This window comes from Dasypus novemcinctus, chromosome 8 (assembly GCF_030445035.2).
Source record: "Dasypus novemcinctus isolate mDasNov1 chromosome 8, mDasNov1.1.hap2, whole genome shotgun sequence".
In the NCBI taxonomy this organism is placed as follows: domain Eukaryota; kingdom Metazoa; phylum Chordata; class Mammalia; order Cingulata; family Dasypodidae; genus Dasypus; species Dasypus novemcinctus.
Genome location: NC_080680.1, coordinates 78536294 through 78555338, shown reverse-complemented (window position 1 = coordinate 78555338; position 19045 = coordinate 78536294). Strand labels below are relative to the sequence as shown.

The 19045-nt window shown below is 40.0% G+C and overlaps 1 protein-coding gene across 1 annotated transcript in view; it reads left to right on the top strand.

Annotated features, from left to right (window-relative positions):
* Nucleotides 1-19045, top strand: part of DCAF12 (DDB1 and CUL4 associated factor 12) — a 45806-nt gene that overhangs the window by 10155 nt on the left and 16606 nt on the right. Inside the window, exons 3-4 of the mRNA XM_004471889.3 lie at nucleotides 11402-11611; nucleotides 12826-12886. Of these exons, the coding sequence (XP_004471946.1) occupies nucleotides 11402-11611; nucleotides 12826-12886 (271 nt within the window). The remainder of the gene's footprint in view (nucleotides 1-11401; nucleotides 11612-12825; nucleotides 12887-19045) is intronic.

The following is a 19045-nucleotide window of genomic DNA, read 5'->3' as shown; positions in this document are numbered from 1 at the left end:
GAAATATATTTATACCTCTTCTTGCTAGTTGTTCAAAGGTTTTGTGGGGGACAGAACCCTGCAGTATCTTACTCCGCCATATTGGTCTGGGGTCATGCTGTTTTTATCCATTCTGACAATCTCTGCCTTTTTACTGGAGAGTAATCCGTTTAGACTTAATGTAACTACTGATAATGCAGTATTTTTGCCCATCATTTTGCTATTTGGTCTTTGTAAGTCTTACATTTTCTGCCTCTCAATTCTTCCGTTAATGTCTACTTTCATATTTATTTAATTTGTATTGTACCATTTTTAGTCCCTTCTTATTTCTTTTTATGTATTTTTCATATATTTTCTTTGTGGTTACTATGGGACTTAAATTTAGCATTGTAAGTCCGTAATAATCATGTTTGATTTGATACCAACTTAACTTCAATAGCATACAAATACATTGTTCATATATCCTTCCATGCCCCTTACTTTTTTGCAGTACTTTTATAAATTATATTTTTATATGTTGTAGGTTCAAACTTTATCATTAGTTTTTACCCACTTGTATTTTAGAACCTGTAAGAAGTAAAAAGTGGAGATACATATAAAAAAAAAAAAAAATACAATAGTAATGGTATTTAGAATTACCCATATGGTTACCTTTTCCAGAGAGGTCTTTTCCTCTTTACACCTTTCAGTCCACTGTCTAGTGCCTGTTCGTCTCAGACTAAGGACTTCAATTAGAATTGTTTATAGGGCAGGTCTAGTGGTGATGAGTTCCTTCAACTGTTTATCTGTTAATCTAGGAATGTCTTAATCTCTCCCTCATTTTTGAAAGACAGTCTTGCTGGATGTAAAATTCTTATTTGACAATTGTCTTCTTTCAGCACTTTAAATATTTTGTCCCATTGCTGCCTTGCCTCTATAGTTTCTGGTAAGAAATTGGCACTTAAGTCTTATTGAGATTCCCCTATTCATAATTCATTGTTTTTTTCTTGCAGCTTTCAGGACTTTCCTTGTCTTTGGCATTGGACTGTTTGACTGCTAAGTGTTTGCGTGTGGTTATTTTTGAGTTTATCTTTTTTGGGGTTTGTTCAGCTTTGAATGTATGTATTTATGTCTTCCATTAAATTTGGGAAGTTTGTATTTAGTGTATCAGTCACTTTTCTCCAGAAAAACAGAACAATGTGTGTATATATGTGTGTGTAGATTTATAAGGAGTTGGCTCATGAGACTGTAGGTATTGGCAAGTCTGAACTCTATAGGCAGGTCAGAGGCTGGAAATTCCTGGAACAGAGATGTGTAAGCCCTGAGTCTTAATTCCTTAGGCTGGAAACTCACAAAGGAGAGGAGGGTGTAGTCTTGAGACAGAATTCCTTCTTCTTCCCAGAATCCTCAGTTCTCTGTATTTAAGGTCTCCAACTGATTGGATGGGGTCTAGCCATATTATCAAGGGTAATCTCCTTTACTTAAAGACTGCTGATCGTAGATGCTAATTCCATCTGCAAAATATCTCCACAGCAAATCTATGTCATTGTTTGACTAAACAAATGGACACCATAACCTAGCCAAGTTCATGCATAAAATTAACCATCACTTTGGGTATTTTAATCTTATCTAGGAGGAGAGAAGAATAGAAGGATGTTAAAACTGTAATTGATAAAGATGAAGCAGTCATTCATGTTAAAAGTGTGATGTTTTTGTGGTTTAGACAACGTTTTTTTTTTTAAAGATTTATTTATTTATTTCCCCTTCCCCCTCACCCCGGTTGTCTGTTCTCTGTGTCTATTTGCTGTGTCTTCTTTGTCCGCTTCTGTTGTTGTCAGTGGCATGGGAATCTGTGTTTCTTTTTGTTGCATCATCTTGTGTCAGCTCTCTGTGTGTGCGGCGCCATTCCTGGGCACGCTGCACTTTCTTTTGCGCTGGGCGGCTCTCATGGGGCCCACTCCTTGCACGTGGGGCTCCCTTATGCTGGGGACACCCCTGCGTGGCACGGCACTCCTTGTGCACATCAGCACTGCGCATGGGCCAGCTCCACATGGGTCAAGGAGGCCCGGGGTTTGAACCGCAGACCTCCCATGTGGTAGACGAACGCCCTAACCACTAGGCCAAATCCACCGCCAATGTTTATGTTTTATCTGTGTTCAGATATGATTACAGAGTGGCCTTATTTTGGTCTTGATCTATCACAGTTACAGAGTGGCCTTGTGTCATGTGGCTGTTCTGTGAAATTATTTTCAACAGATCACAAAGGCCTAGCTGGTAGTACCAGGGTGACTCTGAGATGTAAGAGCGGCTTTTCTCTTTTTCACCATCTCCCAAAGTTATGGTCACAGTTATACCACTGACTTCACAGATGACTTGGTGGATCATAATGAAGAGGACAAGATCAGTTTGGGTTGTGGTTTGCTACCAGATGAAAGGAAAGAGAACCTGAGGCAGCCTAATTTGGGGGGGGGGACGTAAAATGATAGGCACCAAGGTAGAGAAAATTACTATAATATTGTCCCTGAGTTTACATATTCAGATTCCTGAAATAATAGAAGTGGGATATAAAACTCAATTCGAGGTACAGGGGAGTAAAATGGGAGTTTTGCTCTAATCAGATTTTTGTTTCAACTCCCCTCATCTTATTATTTTACTTTCCCAAAGAGATGCAGTCTTCTAGAAATTTCTTTAAAATGCTTGCAGAATTCCTTAGGCCTGGCCAGGTGTACATCTGGCCTTTTTCCATCTCCACTGAGAGATTGACAGCATTCTTATCTATCTTTCCATTAGGATAGTAACCTGCTAATTAGCCATATTTTTAAGGCCATATAGTTATTTTCTGTCTAGTAAGAAATATTTGGATTTGTCCCAGAATTAGTCTTTGTCTTATTTTCAGAATATTTGACTCTATTGGGAGGAAGATTATAAATGTAGAAGTGATAGAATTGCTGTGTTGACAAGTTCATCTAGAAGTATCTCTGGGTTGGAAACATTTATACAAATGCTTCATAAATTCTAAGCTTTTGTGCAAAGTTAATTGATGTTATTAGGCTTTAGGAAGAAGGAAGAATGATTTTGTGCCTCTTGTGTGATCATGCTAGATTGGGTGATTTTCTGCCCTTTTCTTTCTTCATCTTTAGGAAGACCTTGCTTGGATTAGCACAGATTTGGGCCCCAGGAATCCTACTTAGTGTGGCACCTCACAGTCTTTGGGTAACCCTCTGTATATGAGGACATTAATTGTCAAAAATGTTAGGGCTTTGGTTCTGCATGAAATTGCATTGACAGATACAGGCTGTCATAAGTTTTGTCAAATCCTTGAAAACTCTACAGTCAAAAATGTAAACTATGGAAAGTGGACTTGGCCCAGTGGTTAGGGTATCCGTCTACCACATGGGAGGTCCGCGGTTCAAACCCCAGGTTTTGACCTGTGTGGAGCTGGCCCACGTGCAGTACTGATGCGCGCAAAGAGTTCTGTGCCACGCAGGGGTGTCCCCACGTACTGGAGCCCCAAGCACAAGGAGTGCGCTGCTTAAGGAGAGCTGCCCAACGCGAAAGAAAGTGCAGCGTGCCCAGGAATGGCGCCGCACACACGGAGAACTGTCACAACAAGATGATGCAACAAAAAGAAACACAGATTCCCAAGCCGCTGACGACAACAGAAGTGGACAAAGAACATGCAGCAAATAGACACAGAGAATAGACAGTTGAGGGGAGGGGGGAATAAATCTTTAAAAAAAAATGTAAACCATAATGTAAACTATAGACCTTGGTTAGTAGCAGTGCTTCAATATTTGTTCATCAAGTGTAACAAATGTATGTACCACAGTGATGTAAGATGTTATTAATAGGGGAAAATGTGAGAGGGGGTGGGATATAAGGGAATCCCCTATACTTTTGATGTAACTTTTATGCAATCTAAAACTTATCTAAAAATAAAATTTATTGTATACGAAAAATTTTAAAAAGAATGTTAGAGCCTAAGCAACCTCCTGTGGAGGGATTCAAGAAGACTTTATTTAGAGGAATTTTACTCAACAAGGACATTTTTGGTGTTTTCTTTAGATTCTCAAGAATCTAAAAAGTCTGGGACTTTGCCTCACATTGGCAGGATATTTAGCATTCCAGATCTCTGCTGTCTAGATGCCAGCATTGCTCCCCAACCTTGCACCCCCAGTTATTGTGACAATGAGGCACATGTGTACAGGTGCACATGTATGCATTTTCAAACATATCCTACACCCCCAGTTGACAACCACTGCAAACTTGAGGTGGGCAGATTTTCTCTTACTAGATCTGAGCCCTTTATCTCAGGGATAGTGTCTTTGAGCCTTGTGATTGAGAAGGGTGAACAGAGGAGGAGCATCTTGTCTTTTGTGCTCAAGGGTTTTTCCCCAGCTGAATCCTTTAATATTACATTATAGTTGGAGACAAAGGTGGTTACTTCTTTTCAAGCTGATCTGTAGACCCTTTTCTTTTGGAATGGGGCCAGTGCCTGGGTCTGATTCAAAACCAGAATGCTAGACAAGTAGGAGTTTTTTCCAGTAACATCTAGGAGAATTTTTTTTTGCCTGAACCTTTAACAGGGAATTACTCATGTTGTGTTTGTTTCCTGGTCTAGGAGATAAAAGGAAGAAACTGGCTCCAAATTGGCAACGGGGTTCAATCCAGGATTATGGTTGGGCTGTAACATTTGGCTTAAGCTGCTGATTACCCTTAAATTCCCTTACCTGCCTTTGGATCCATGGAGCCACCAGACCCTCTCATATATATTAGGTGGGGGGTTGGGGGTCTCCATTAGGACAATTTGAATGCAAGAGGAATTGGAGTAGTATTTCTTTTATGAGCTATAATGTAGTGAGACAACTTTTGTGGTTTGGATCTGCGCTTATTAAATCTGTAAACGTTTATCGGAGTTCTATAGAGAGAGAGCAAGACACTGCCTAATGTGATATAAAATCAAATCCAGGGAGCGGATGTAGCTCAAGTGGTTGAGTGCCTGCTTCCAGTGCCAAGGTCCCAGGTTCAATCCCCAGTGCCTCCTAAAAACAAAACAAGCAAACAAACAGAAAAAAAACAACTTGGGAGCCAGTGTAGCGTAGCAGTCAAGCTGGCTTCCCCCATACAAAGTTCTGGGTTCACTCCCTGGCCCTGGTACCTCAAAAAAAAATAAAAATCCCAGACAGCTGGAAGGGACTGTAAATATAATGGAGACCCACCTATTTCCCTCCAGTTCTCCTTTTAAGTTGAGGAAACATACTCAGAGAAGGGAAATTATTTCCTGGGACTCCATAGTGAGATAGAAACAGAGTTTGGGCCCCAGCTTATTCCTTGTCAGAATTCTTTGTTACACTAAGGACTTTTCAAAGCTTTTCACTGATATATCCCTAAAGTCAGACAGAGGACAGTAGTCTGGACAATACTGAGCAAGTGTGAAAAAAAATTAACATACCTGGAATTAAGTTGTACATGTTTTTAAAAGCTTGTTCATTCAATACCATTGCTTGAATAGTGTTCCATGTTAATAAACATCCTTCTCTACCATTTTTAAACATTGTATAGCAGTTCATTATGTAACTATACCCAATCCCTGTGGTGTTTCACTACTTAAAAAATGCTGCACTGTAGTTAACTGTTCACCGATCATTATTTCCTTAGAGTAAATTCCTAAAATTGGAATTGCAGGGTAATCCAGACATTTCTAATTTTGGTACATGTTATTTGGCCATTTTCTGTTGTGTCTTTTGGTCTTGGCTTTCTCTGATGGGGAACGGATTCCTCTGCTCTAATTTCAGTTATCTTTCTTTTTCCCAACTTTCAGGCCTGTTGGCAGGCTTATGCTACCTACCTGTGCTTTCCTGTCTCACTACAGTGTAGTTTATCTTGATGTTTGTGTGACTTGCCTTGGATTTGTTTTCCTTTCTCCATTAGACTCCAATCTAAAATATACTTGCATTTTAGAAACTGTGAGCCCCCATTCACCCCTTTTTAAGCCATTTTGGTCTTTTGCATGTATCTACACATACACACATGCAACGATGATTCATTCATCTTATATTTTTCCTGGGCAGCAGCCTTTGATTTCTGTTGTTCTTTGCCCTAGAATATAAGCTGCAGGGAGCCATTGAGCCATGAGCTTACCTTGCCATGCTGCTAGTTACTGGCAGGGATCCCAGTAGGTTAATGTGAAGCAGCCCCACTCTAGGAAATGTTACAGTGGCTGCATGAAGCCTTGGCCCTTTTCAAGGACTCAGGGAGAGATTCTGTGGCAGCTCATCCACACCTTGTCCCTTCTCACGAAGAAGCAGAAGACCCCATCCTTCACGTGATGGTTTCCTGGGACCTTTACAGACCCAGCTATTGTAGTCACTCATCCCTTATATCCGGTGTTTTTCATCTAGTGCAAAAGCATTTCTCACATACTGCAAAACTAAGCAACATAATACTATTGACTATCGTTTGTAAGTACCTATTCTATGCCAAGCCCTATGCTAGGCACTTTTTGAACATTATTTTATTAGATCCCTGCAAAGTTGATAATATTATCTAAGTTTTGTAGATAAGAAACAAGAGTCGGAAAAGGTTTAATGACTGCCTGAGATCATACACTTAGTAAGTAGCTGACCTGGAATTCAAGCTTACATATCTATCCAACTCCAAAACTAGAGAGGTTAGTTGTAAAACTTTCTTGGACACGAATAGGTGAAACCTTTTCTCCTCTCCTGTTCTGAATTACAGAAATGGAGCTCTGTCTTAAGGCAAAAGAGTGGATTAAAAGATTTCTTATTTGTTGTTGTTGTTAATTAAGCAGTTTTATTGAGATATATTCACATACTGTATGATCTACCCAAAGTATAATAAATGGCTTTTAGTATAATCACAATGTTATGCATTTGTCACCACAAAAATTTTAGAACAATTTCATTACTCCTAAAAGAAAACCTCCACACACTTTAGCATTCCTTCCCCAGCCCTACATAACCACTAATTTAATTTCTTTATAAATGGATTTATATATGCATCTTCTATAAATGAAATCATGCACTATGTAGTACCTTGTGTCTAATTTCCTTCACTTAGCATTATTTTTTGTCTGATATTAACATTTTGTAGTACTAACATACATTTGTTCAGTTTCAAAGAAAAATGGTCTTATATATGCAATTTTACCCATGCTCATACGTCACATGTGGTTTTACTGTGCTATACAGTTCCATGTTACCTTTTTTAAGCTTTTCTTTTAGTGATACATGACCTTAGACTTTCCCTTTAAACCACTTTCACACCCACATAATAGTACTGCTAGTTACAAGCATTATGTTGGGCTTGCACCTATTCTGTTCATTTCCAAAGATTAATACACATCCTTTTTACCAATTCTGTATAAGTTAACTGTCAGCTTTCCATTCTTTATAAACTCATTCTATTTTCTGGTGACTCATATTCAAGTTAGTAACTCCATGAGATAACACAATGTATTTAATTCATAATAGTGCAGTCATACAGTATTTGCCCTTTTGTGTTTTGCTTTGCTTGACTCAGCATAATGTCTTTCAGGTTCATCCATGTTGTCATATGCTTTACAACTTCATTTCTTTTTACAGCTGCATAATATTCCATCATGTGCATACACCACAGTTTGCTTATCCATTCATCAGTTAATGGACACCTGGGTTGTTTCTAACTTTTGGCAATTCTGAATAACACCACCATGAACACTGGTGTCTGTTTATGTCACTGCTCTCAGTTCTTCTGGGTATATACCAAATAGTGGTATTGCCGGGTCCATGGCAAATCTATATTCAACTTTATGAACTGCCCAAAAATCCTTCACAGTGGCTGTACCAGTTTTCATTCCCACCAACGATGAATAAGCATTGCTGTTTCTCCACATCCTCTCCAACACTGTAGTACTCTGTCTTTTTTAATAGTGGCCATTCTGATAGGTGAGAAAACATCTCATTGTAGTTTTGATTTGCATTTTCCATTACTAGTGCTGTTTGAACATTTTTTATGTGTTTTTTTTTTTTTTTTTTTTTTTTTCCCATTTGTGTTGCTTCTGTGGACAAATGTCTGTTTAAGTCCTTTGCCCATTTTTTAATCAGGTCTTTTTATCATTGAGTTGTAGTATCTCTTTATATATCATGGATAATAAACCCTTATTGGACATGTGATTTCCAAATATTTTATCCCATTGAGTCAGATACCTTTTCACCCTTTTGACAAAATCCTTTGAGGTGCAAAATTTAATTTTGAGGAGGTCCCATTATCTATTTTTTTCTTTAATTGTGTGTCCTTTGGGTGTAAGATCCAAGAAACTACCACCTACCATGAGGTCTTTAAGGTGTTTCATGGTTGTGGCTTTTATATTTAGGTCTGATCCATTTTGAGTTGATTCTTATATAGGAAGTGAGCTTGAGGTCCTCTATTAAAAGAATTCTTAGGGTTTTAACCAGTCCTCAGATCCCATGGGAGAAATGTAGATTTTTTTCAGGTTGCAAGTAACAGTTTGCTTTTGCATTCTTATCAGACTCAATGTCCTCTGTATCGGAGCAGATTCTAGAGTAGTCCTTCTTAAGCTTTATGTACCTGGAGGTCTTAATAAACTACAGATTCTGATTCAGTAGTTCTGGGGTGGGGCTTGAGATTCTACATTTCTAGCAAGTTCCTAGGTTTTCCTTTGAGTAGCAAGGTCTAACTCCAGATCAGTGGTTATTAAACTTGGGCAGTCATCAGATTCACCTGGAGATCTTTGAAAAAGATTGAATTTTGCTGTCCTCAAACTCAGAAATTTCTGCTGAAGGGGAGTTCTAGGGTAAAGCCTGATATTTTTTGTTTGTAGATTTTTTTAAAAGAAAATTCCTCCCATTTATCATGATGATGAGCTTGGGAATCACTGGTCTAGAAGCCAACATGTTATGAATGCCTTATCCGTATAACACAGACATATAAGTGGGTGGTTAATTTTGTATCAGTAAACGTACATTGAGTGCTGTCTTGATTAGGGATCATTTGTTTAATAGAGTAAGAAACCTATTAAGGGCTAAGAAGGGTTAATTCACAAACACCAAGAGCAGGAAGTATCCCTGCATCTCAGAAGGAACTGGAATCAGGAATTACAAAGCCACTGGGAACCAAGAATATCCATGCTTCCTCTGTCTTGGTTTCTTTTCTCCGAGGACTAGCTTTGGTAGAAAATGACTTCCCAGACAATTTAGTCTAGTGCCACCAAGCCACTTCCACATTCCTGAGAGAATTTGAGTGGCCCAGTCCAATCTAGCCTTTTGGCTGGTTATCCCTTGCCCAGGAAGCCATCCCTAATATGGGCTTTGGTCTGAATTTATATCAGATGGACATAGTTGTAGGTCCCCAACCTGAGTGCAGAGGTTTGGAAGAATAGTCCTAAAAGAAGGGAATTGTGGACAGTTGGTCAGGTCCCCTAAACAGTGGCTACTACAGGTGCTTATTACATAGTCTGGCATTGCTGGGGTGAGACTATAGAACCAAATAAAATTAATTTCCTGCTCCTGAATTGGGAGGGAGTTATTAGCTTAATGGAGAAGATAGATAAGTAAAGATTTTAAATTAGAGTGATATGGTCTAAGTTTTTTTGACTTAGAGGTATATCTTGAGAGCCTACAAGAGAGGCATCTACAACCACAGTATGGCTGTAGAGAGAATATTCCAAGAGGACATGTCTAATGAAATCATGAAAGATAAAGTACTTGTTGGCCAGGTAGAGAAAGGAGGAAGGGAAAGCATGAGTATAAAACAGAATGGATGTATAATATATTTCATTGAAGATTTTTGTTTGTATGTAATGTCTGAGCAATTATTTCTAGAGCAGAATATAAAGCTAGAGAGATAGGTAGGGGCCAGATTGAGGAGAATATGGATGCCATCCCAAGGACTTTGCATTTAGGTAACGGGGGAGCCATTGGATATTTTCAAATTCAGGACTGATAAGAGGGTTTCTTTTTAGGAAAATATCTCTAATTTTAGTGTGGAAAATAGTTTCGATGGTGGCCTTACCTGGAGGCACTAAGATCAATTGCAGTTGTCCAAGGGAAAAATGATGAGAGTGAGGATAGAGAGGAAGGAGCCAACTAAATATTCCTAAGAATATTTAGGAAGTAGATTTATTAGAACTGGCTGATTGGATGGTGGGCAGGAGGGAGAAGAAGGAGTATAGGATAAAACCCAGACTTTGGTGACTGAGCAGGTGAAGAGGAACAATTTGGGGAGGAGATAATTTTAGTTTGGGACAAGTTGAGTTTAAAATGTGTGTGGGATGAGTCAGTGATATGCCAAATAGGCAGGGAGTGTGCTGCCCTTTAGGGAGCTCTCAGGGCGGATATTACAGATTCAGGAGTGGTTATTCCCTTAACCACCTCCATTTATTCTCAGTCTCTGTCTGACACTCTTGTTCCAGCTATTGCTTTCCTTTTTATATTTTAATCTTATATTTTAAATTTTTATATTTTAATCTTTTTATATTTTAATCATTATCTTTATGCAAATGCTTGACATGTTTTGGCTTCAGCATAAGAATTGCTGACAGGATTTTAAATCAACTTCCTAGACTATAAGGTACCTGAGGGTAGATATTATTTCCCTCTTGTTTATAGTCATATTCCTAGTACCTACATAGTACTTTGCATGTAGTTGGTACTGAATAAATGAGTGAATGAAGAAATGAACCATTTAGTTCACAGAAATAATATTTAGTAAATAAATGCCCTTTTTCTAAGACTGATCCTTTTCATGAAACATTACTCTCTTAGAGGGAGAAAAGGACTTAGATTTAGGTTGGTACAGAAATGGAAGAGAACATTTCCATCATTTTCTTATTCCAGAAAGCATGTAAGAGGTGCATGAGCAAAGACATGGGGACAGAGGACAGATTTGAGTGTGTAGTCAGAGTTAAGCACTTAGATATTAATAACTCTTATCTAATCACTTGTGTCAGGTCACACCAGCAAACTGGGTAATATTTACAGGTGTGTTTAATAGTGGCTGTAATGTGTTCTGGGAATTGTGTTTTGTTTACTAATTTCTATGCATGGTTAAATGAGAATTTGATATATAAAATATGCCCATGCTGACAGAAAACTTTTAGTCCAGGTTCTTTGGGTTGATGGCCTAATGCAAGGCCTCTTTGAAGCCTTCTGTGAATCCCCTGGCAGAATTCACTACTTCCTAATCTGTGTTCATGTAGTATATTAGACCCACCTCTAACATTATGTTATATTTACTTATTTACATCTTTCACTTGACTAGTAGCCTTAACCATGCCTTTTTTAATTCCCAGGTTCTAACATGAAGTAGACAGTCATTAAAATTAAATGTTTGATGGATAAATAGGTGAATGGATGATTGTACTTAGGGTCAGCCACATTAACCAGAAACTGTGTTCATCTTCTGTATCCCTTTTGTTTTATAGCTATTTGTGGTGGATGTCCAGACAAGCCAGATCACCAAGATTCCCATTCTGAAAGACCGGGAACCTGGAGTGGTGATGACCCAACAGGGCTGTGGTATCCATGCCATCGAGCTGAATCCCTCCAGAACATTGTTAGCCACTGGAGGAGACAACCCCAACAGTCTTGCCATCTACCGTCTGCCTACACTAGATCCTGTGTGTGTGGGAGATGTAAGTTTTCCCAGTTTTTGTAGTTAGAGGTGGCCTTGTTTTTAAATGGGGCACTGTAATACGGACGCCTCCCCCAAAAGCCCACCTGAGAAGGGCTTGTTTCCTTCAGATTTCTACTGATTCCTGGGCCATGGGGGTAAGGTGTGGGCATAATGGAACATTAAACCCTAAGTTAAACCATGGGCTATAGTTAATGGTACAGTTATAAAAATGAGCTATCATCAGTTGTAACAAATACTACACATCAATGCAAGGTGTTAATAATAGGATGGTATATGGAAATCCTTTATTTTATGCATGATTGTTTTAAAAACCCACAACTTCTCTGGGGAAAAAAAAAGACTGGCCTCCCATAGGGAATTTCAGGTATGTGAGAGAGTGTATATTTGTTGAAGGGGTCATTAACAGTGAGTTGGTGTTTAAGCCCATAATGGCCACATTTCTTCTACTGCCTATAGTCAGACAAATTTATTAGATCATTTATTCAGCAACTATTTATTGTGCTTCCTATGGCCAGACATTTTTCTAGGCACTAGGGACATAGCAGTGAATGAAACAGATAAATCCCCTGGTCTCTTGAAGCCTACATCCTAGTGGAGGAAGGCAATTAGATATAAATCAATAAATATATACCAGTAGTATGTCAGAGGATGTTGAGTGTCACAGAGAAGAGCAAAGCGGATAGAGAGATAGGGAATTCTGGTAGAGGGTGCTATTTCAGAGGATAGTCAGAAAGCTTCACTGATAAGATGCCATATGAACAGAGAGACTTAAAGGAAACAAGCCTGCAAGCTATTTAAATGTCTGGGGGAAGAGAGTTTCATACAGAAGGAATAGCAAAGAGGCCAGTGATAGCCAGAGTCTCAAGGATTAAGGGGAAGAGTGGAAGGACATGAGGTTGGAGGAGTGGAAGATGGGTGAGTGCCTATAGGAGCCCCAAATAAGATACCCAGAGATGGAAGGCAAGAGCTGTGTGTCCACTGGACATATTTGTTGCCTACAGAAATGCTAATTTCATTCCAGCTTTGAGTTCTTCACAGCAGAAGCTAAAGATTGTGGTGTCTTGCCCTATTGGTTAAGTTAGTTGGTTTCTGATTTTTACAAAGGTATTTTCAGTCAGACTTGTATCCTTTTTGGGGAAATGCACTGCAATTTTTATTTCACAATTTTTTTTTCTTTTTCCTTCTTCTATCTGTCACTCCCTCCTCTTCAAGGATGGACACAAGGACTGGATCTTTTCCATTGCATGGATCAGCGACACTATGGCGGTGTCTGGTAGGCAGTGCTTGGTGAGGTGGGGAGGGAGGGAGACTGAAGGTTGAACAGAAATAGTGTTATTGGAGATAGCCTGGGAAACAGAAAGACCACTGGCCATGGGTAAGGAGATCTTGTTTCCAATCTTGGCTCTTGCCCTGACTTACCATGTGACTTAAGATAAATCATGTCTCCTGTATAGTAACTCCTGATCTGGAAAGTGAAGGTACTGGTATAATTCATTTATTCTTACTCTTTCTTATTCCATAAAGCATGTGTGATAGCATGTTAGCCTTGAGGTTTTTGTGGTGCTTCATTGAGATAATGGTTGTGAAAGTGTTTTGGAAAAGTTTATGTGCTCTCTAAAATATTAGGAACATCATTTTCTGTATCAGTATTAGGAATATCATTTTCTATACAACTATGTAGCATTATTTTTCTTGTTGATGAAATCTGTACAGGATTGGGTGAATTTCTTTCCTGGTGAGATAAAAGATACAGGTAAATAAGTACGGAGAAGATTACCTAGAAGTATGCACATGTTTTCTGGGTTCCCACAACAACATGAAAAGTAGGCTCACAGAACTAAACAGCTTTACCGGGGATCCATATATAAGAATACAATCCCCCATTCCAGATTGCCAAATAAGAATAATCATAGTAGTCACTCAACTGAGTACTTCACGTATTTACCTCATACAATCACCAGAAAAATACTAGAAGGTTTTGCATTATGGGTCTCACTTCACAGATGAAGAAATTTAGATTTATAGACATTACAATTTGCCATAGGCCACACAAATACCTGAGAGATGGAGTCAGGATTTGAATCTAGGTCTGTCAACTTATTTCAAAGCCCATGCTTAAAACTGCTGCTCACAAAGCTAAAATAAAATAAATATTTTTGGGAGGGATTCTTAGCAGCCAGAAGGTAAAATAAATAAAGAAGCAAAGCTGAAGGTCAAATTACCCAGGAGTTCAGAAGCTTTTATATTTCTTGTTTCCCCAAGGAATGTGAGCTCCTTAAATGGCAGAGGCTGTTTTTTCACTTCTGTGGGAATTGTCTCCATGACACTAACCTGCACTGGATTTGATTGTTGGGAACCATGACTTGGTTTTGAGAACCTCCCACTGCCTCTCTGATACCCTTCTAGTATCCTATGCTTTTAGGCTGTAACTCCTAAATCTACATTTCCTTAAAAGTTTTACAGAATTTAAGAACATTGGCTCTGATATTAGAGACCTGAATTTGAACCCTAGCCTTACCACTTAGCATGGTGACTTTGGGCAAGCTATTTAATCTTTTTAAGACTTCGTTTCCTCATCTGTAACATGAATAATGATAAAATATACCTCAAAGGGTTATTGGGGAGATTAAATGAAATAATGCATAGTGGCTGCCATGTTGAAAATATATACTTGTTAAGTGTTGCTGATGTTCAGACTTGATGAACATTAGCCCCTGAACAGTCCACCTCAAAATCGGTATATTCAGATTCATCATCTCCCTTCCAGCACTGACCCTTCTCTTCTATTGGCCTGTATTATGAGTGGTCCCGCTTTCCCCCCAGGTGCATAAGCCAGAGAAGTAGGACCCATGTTAAGCTCTTCAGTTTTCATAGCCCTTATATATGGTAGGTTTGAAGCCATATAGATATTATTTTCTAAAATGGTCTGTCAGTTTCTTTTCTATCTGCACTACTGGAGTGCTCATCATTTAACTCTTGGATTACCCCAGTCCTTTCATATTTTCTATCTGTGTCTTTTCTTGTCTCCTTCAGTCCAATCCTTTCTTTCTTTCTTTTAAGCTTTTTATTTAGAAATACTTTCAAATTTAAGGACAATTGGAAAAATAATACAGCCCCATACAGATACCTCCAACATACCTCTACCCTCCCCAAGATACTGAGATCCACTAGTTTCAACATTTTGCCACATTTGCCATTTTATTCTATCTGTTCATCTATCTGTCTTTCTATTTTATCAGTGCATTTTCTGAACACTTGAATGACGGTTATATACATCGTGCTTTTTTAATACTTATTACTGTTGTGTACATTTCCTAAGACCAAGGACATTCAGTTATGTAAGCAGGAAGTGGAGGTGGCTTAAGTGATTAGGCACCTCCCTCCCACTGGGTTCGGCTCCTGGTGTTGCCTAAAGAAACAAGGAAAATGAATAGACAAAGCAAGTGAAAAACGAAAAGGGGGTGGGAGAAATAAATAAAATCTTTTAGAAAAAAAGCACTAAATTCAAGAAATTTAACATTGATATAAAGCTTATAGTCTATATCTGAATTTTTCGTATGTCCCAATAATATCCCTGTATTAAACAGTCAAAGGGGTGCTGATACGAAGAACCAGAAATCTGTTGGCTTTTATAAAAGGTGTTTATTTGGGGTAGAAACTTAAGTTACAAGGCCCTAAAGAGTCCATCTCAGGGTACTATAAGAGGTACTTTCTCGGGAAGTGGATGTGGCTCAACTGATAGAGCATCCGCCTACCATATAGGAGGTCCAGGGTTCAAACCCAGGACCGCCTGGCCCACGTGGTGAGCTGGCCCACGCACAGTGCTGCCATGCGCAAGGAGTGCCATGCCACGCAGGGGTGTCCCCCATGTAGGGGAGCCCCATGTGCAAGGAGAGCCTCTCCGCACAACAAAAAGTGCAGCCCGCCCAGAGGTGGTGCCGCACACATGAAGAGCTGATGCAGCAAGATGAGGCAACAAAAAAAGAGGCAGATTCCTGATGCCACTGAGAATGCAGGCGGACACGAAGAACACACAACAAATGGACACAAGAGAGCAGAAAACAGCGGGGGGGAGGGGGGCTGGAAGGGGAGAGAAAGAAATAAAAATAAATCTTTAAAAAAAAAAACAAAAAAAAGAGGTACTTTCTCATCCTAAATCTGTTGCCATGTGTTAATGCAAGATGGTGGAAGACATCTGCAAGGGTTCAGCCTTCCTCTTCCCTCTTAAGGCTCTGTGGGTCCAGCTTCTTCCAGTCTCAGCTATAGGCTGGCATAGGGCTCATCTCTTTTCATGGGGCTTGTTTCTTTCCAGGCTCAGCCACTCTTTTCTCTTCACAAGGTCAGCTATAAATTATCAGGTGACTGGCTCGTCACTCTTCCTGTGGCCGCTGTCTTTCTCCTATATATCTTCTCTGTATCTGCTTCTGTGGGGTTTTTTTGTTTTATTTTTTCATTTCTCTCCCCTTCCCTGCCCCCACCCCCACCCCAGTTGTCTGCTTTCTGTGTCCATTCCCTGTGTGTTTTTCTGTGTCCGCTTGTATTCTTGTCAGTGGCACCCGGAATCTGTGTCTCTTTTTGTTACTTCCTCTTGCTGCGTCAGCTCTCTGTGTGTGCGGCGCCATTCCTGGGCAGGCTGTATTTTTTTCGCACTGGGTGGCTCTCCTTATGGGGCGCACTCCTTGCACATGGGGCTCCACTATGCGGGGGACACCCCTGCGTGGCACGGCACTCCTTGCACATATCAGCACTGCACGTGGGCCAGCTCATGATATGGGTCAGGAGGCCCTAAGTTTGAATCTTGGACCTCCCGTGTGGTAGGCAGACACCCTATCCATTGGGCCAAATCAGCCTCCCTACTTCTGTGTTTCTGATTGAGTGTCCATTTATATAGCCTACCAAGGGGGTGGGGACTCAACCCTGCAGGCCCTAATGACCTAAAGCTTTTTAATTTAATACAAAGGGTATCATGCCCAGAAAAACAGACCAATTTAATCTCTTTGGAATCCATAAATAATATCAAACTGCCACAATCCCTTTGAGCCTTTTAGATCCCCTTGTTAAATCCCTTGTGGGATCATTTATTGCCTGTAATTGTTACATTTTCTTTAATTGCTTCTTTTTTTTTAATTTTGGGAAATAATACAACCTAAAATCCCCAGCTCAGCTACTTCCACCATGTCATTCAAAGGCTTTAATGACAGTCACAATGTTGTAATACCCTCACCACCTTCCATTATTAAACTTCCAAATAGAAACCCCACATCCATTATGAATTAAGCCCTCATTGCCCTGCCCCTGGCAACATTTATTTAGTTTTTGTCTCTATGGGCATGCCTCTTCGCCAGTATTTTCTTTGTAGTCACCATGGGACTTAAATTTAACATTCTAATTCTATAGCAATCTTTTTTGATTTGGTACCAAATTAACTTTATTCCTATACGCTCCATCCCCACAACTTTATGTGGTTCTTGTCACAATGGTTATACATTGTGAATCCAAAACCACTGGTTTTTCATTACGTTTTATGCATTTGCTTTTTTGATCTTATAGAAAGTATGTCATCCCACTGAATCCTTACCTCCGTGGTTTCCAATGAGAAATCTGCATTTAATCTTACTGAAGCACGTTTGTATGTGACATGTTACGTCTCTCTGGTGGCTTTCAGAATTCTCTGTCTTTGGCATTTAACTGTTTGATATAATATGCCACGACAGGCGACTTGGATGTGTATTGTCATGTCTTTTGTTATGTTTCATTTTATCTTTGAACATTCTCTCTAACCTTTTCTCTTCTTGCTTGAATTCTCACAATGCCTATATTGGTATACTTGATGGTACACTTGATGGTGCCCCACAGGTTCCTCAGGCTCTGTTTACTTTTCTTCTTTCCTCTTGCTGCTCCTCAGACTGAATGATTTCAGTTGTCTTACCTTGAGTTTTCCAATTTCTTTCTTCTGTCAACTCCAATCTGCTATTGAACCCTTCTAGGGAACTTTTAATTTCTGTGATCTCAGCTCTGTTTTTGTTCCTTTTCATAATTTCTGTCTCCTTATTGATAATCTCTTTGCATTCTTCTGTCATTTTCCTGATTTCCTTTAGTTATTTTAAAGTCTTTGTTTGGTATGTCCCAGATCTGGTCCAACTCATTGATGGTTTTTTTTTGTTTGTTTTGTTTTGTTTTCTTTAAAGATTTATTTATTTATTTAATTTCCCCCCCTCCCCTGGTTGTCTGTTCTTGGTGTCTATTGGCTGCGTCTTGTTTCTTTGTCCGCTTCTGTTGTCGTCAGCGGCACGGGAAGTGTGGGCGGCGCCATTCCTGGGCAGGCTGCACTTTCTTTTCACGCTGGGCGGCTCTCCTCACGGGCGCACTCCTTGCGCGTGGGGCTCCCCCACGCGGGGGACACCCCTGCGTGGCAGGGCACTCCTTGCGCGCATCAGCACTGCACATGGCCAGCTCCACACAGGTCAAGGAGGCCCGGGGTTTGAACCGCGGACCTCCCATATGGTAGACGGATGCCCTAACCACTGGGCCAAAGTCCGTTTCCCTCATTGATGGTTTTTGATGCTTGAATCCCCTCCTTTGCCTGGGCCATTGCTTCCTATTCCTTTGTATATTTCTTAATCAAATGTTGAAACCCGGACATTTTGATATTTTAATGTGTTATTGCTGAAATTAAGACTGAGGTGTCTACTCCTTAAGCTTATATCCAGCTAAATGTTATGACCGCACTTTCCGTGAATGCCAAGACCTTACAAAAAGAGGAGGAGCAGGAGGAGAAAAGAAAACACCTTTCCCAGTCTTTGAGATTGACCTGAGCAAATCCTCTCCTTCAGGGCTTATCCATGCAATAAATTTAGAGAATAGCTCCAGACTAAAGTGTAGGGAGCCTTCCTGACACTTTCTGCACATGTATCTTGTCTCAGGTATGTACATGTAACCCTAGGAATTCCCTTATTTACAGGGATAAAAATGTCCCCTCTTCCCTAGGAAACAGTTTCTTCATGGTGGGTGCTGTACTGTATGTCCTACAGCCAGTAATCCCCTGTCCCAGGCAGCATAACTTGACTGTTCTCCCACAGTGTTCTCTGAGCTGCCTTCTACATGCATGGCACATTCTGAGCTGGCAAGTGCCTCAGGACACCAGCAAACAGATTAGGCCAGACATACAAGCTCCTATCATATGCAGGAGGGTTATTCTGTTCCCTCAGGTACTAGGACCAGGTATCCACTCTGGGAGCATGGGCTGGCTCTTCTCGGAGTTGGTGAGGGGTGGGGTAGGTACCAGCTAGAGCATCACAAAATCCTACAACTTTCACCTAGCTTTTTTCTTGATTGGGTGTTCACACTGTTCTTGCCATCCTTTGACTGTTTTCCGGAGCTTTGAGAAAGATATTTCTGCTGGTTCCTTCTGGTTGTTCAAAGCAACCAGGAG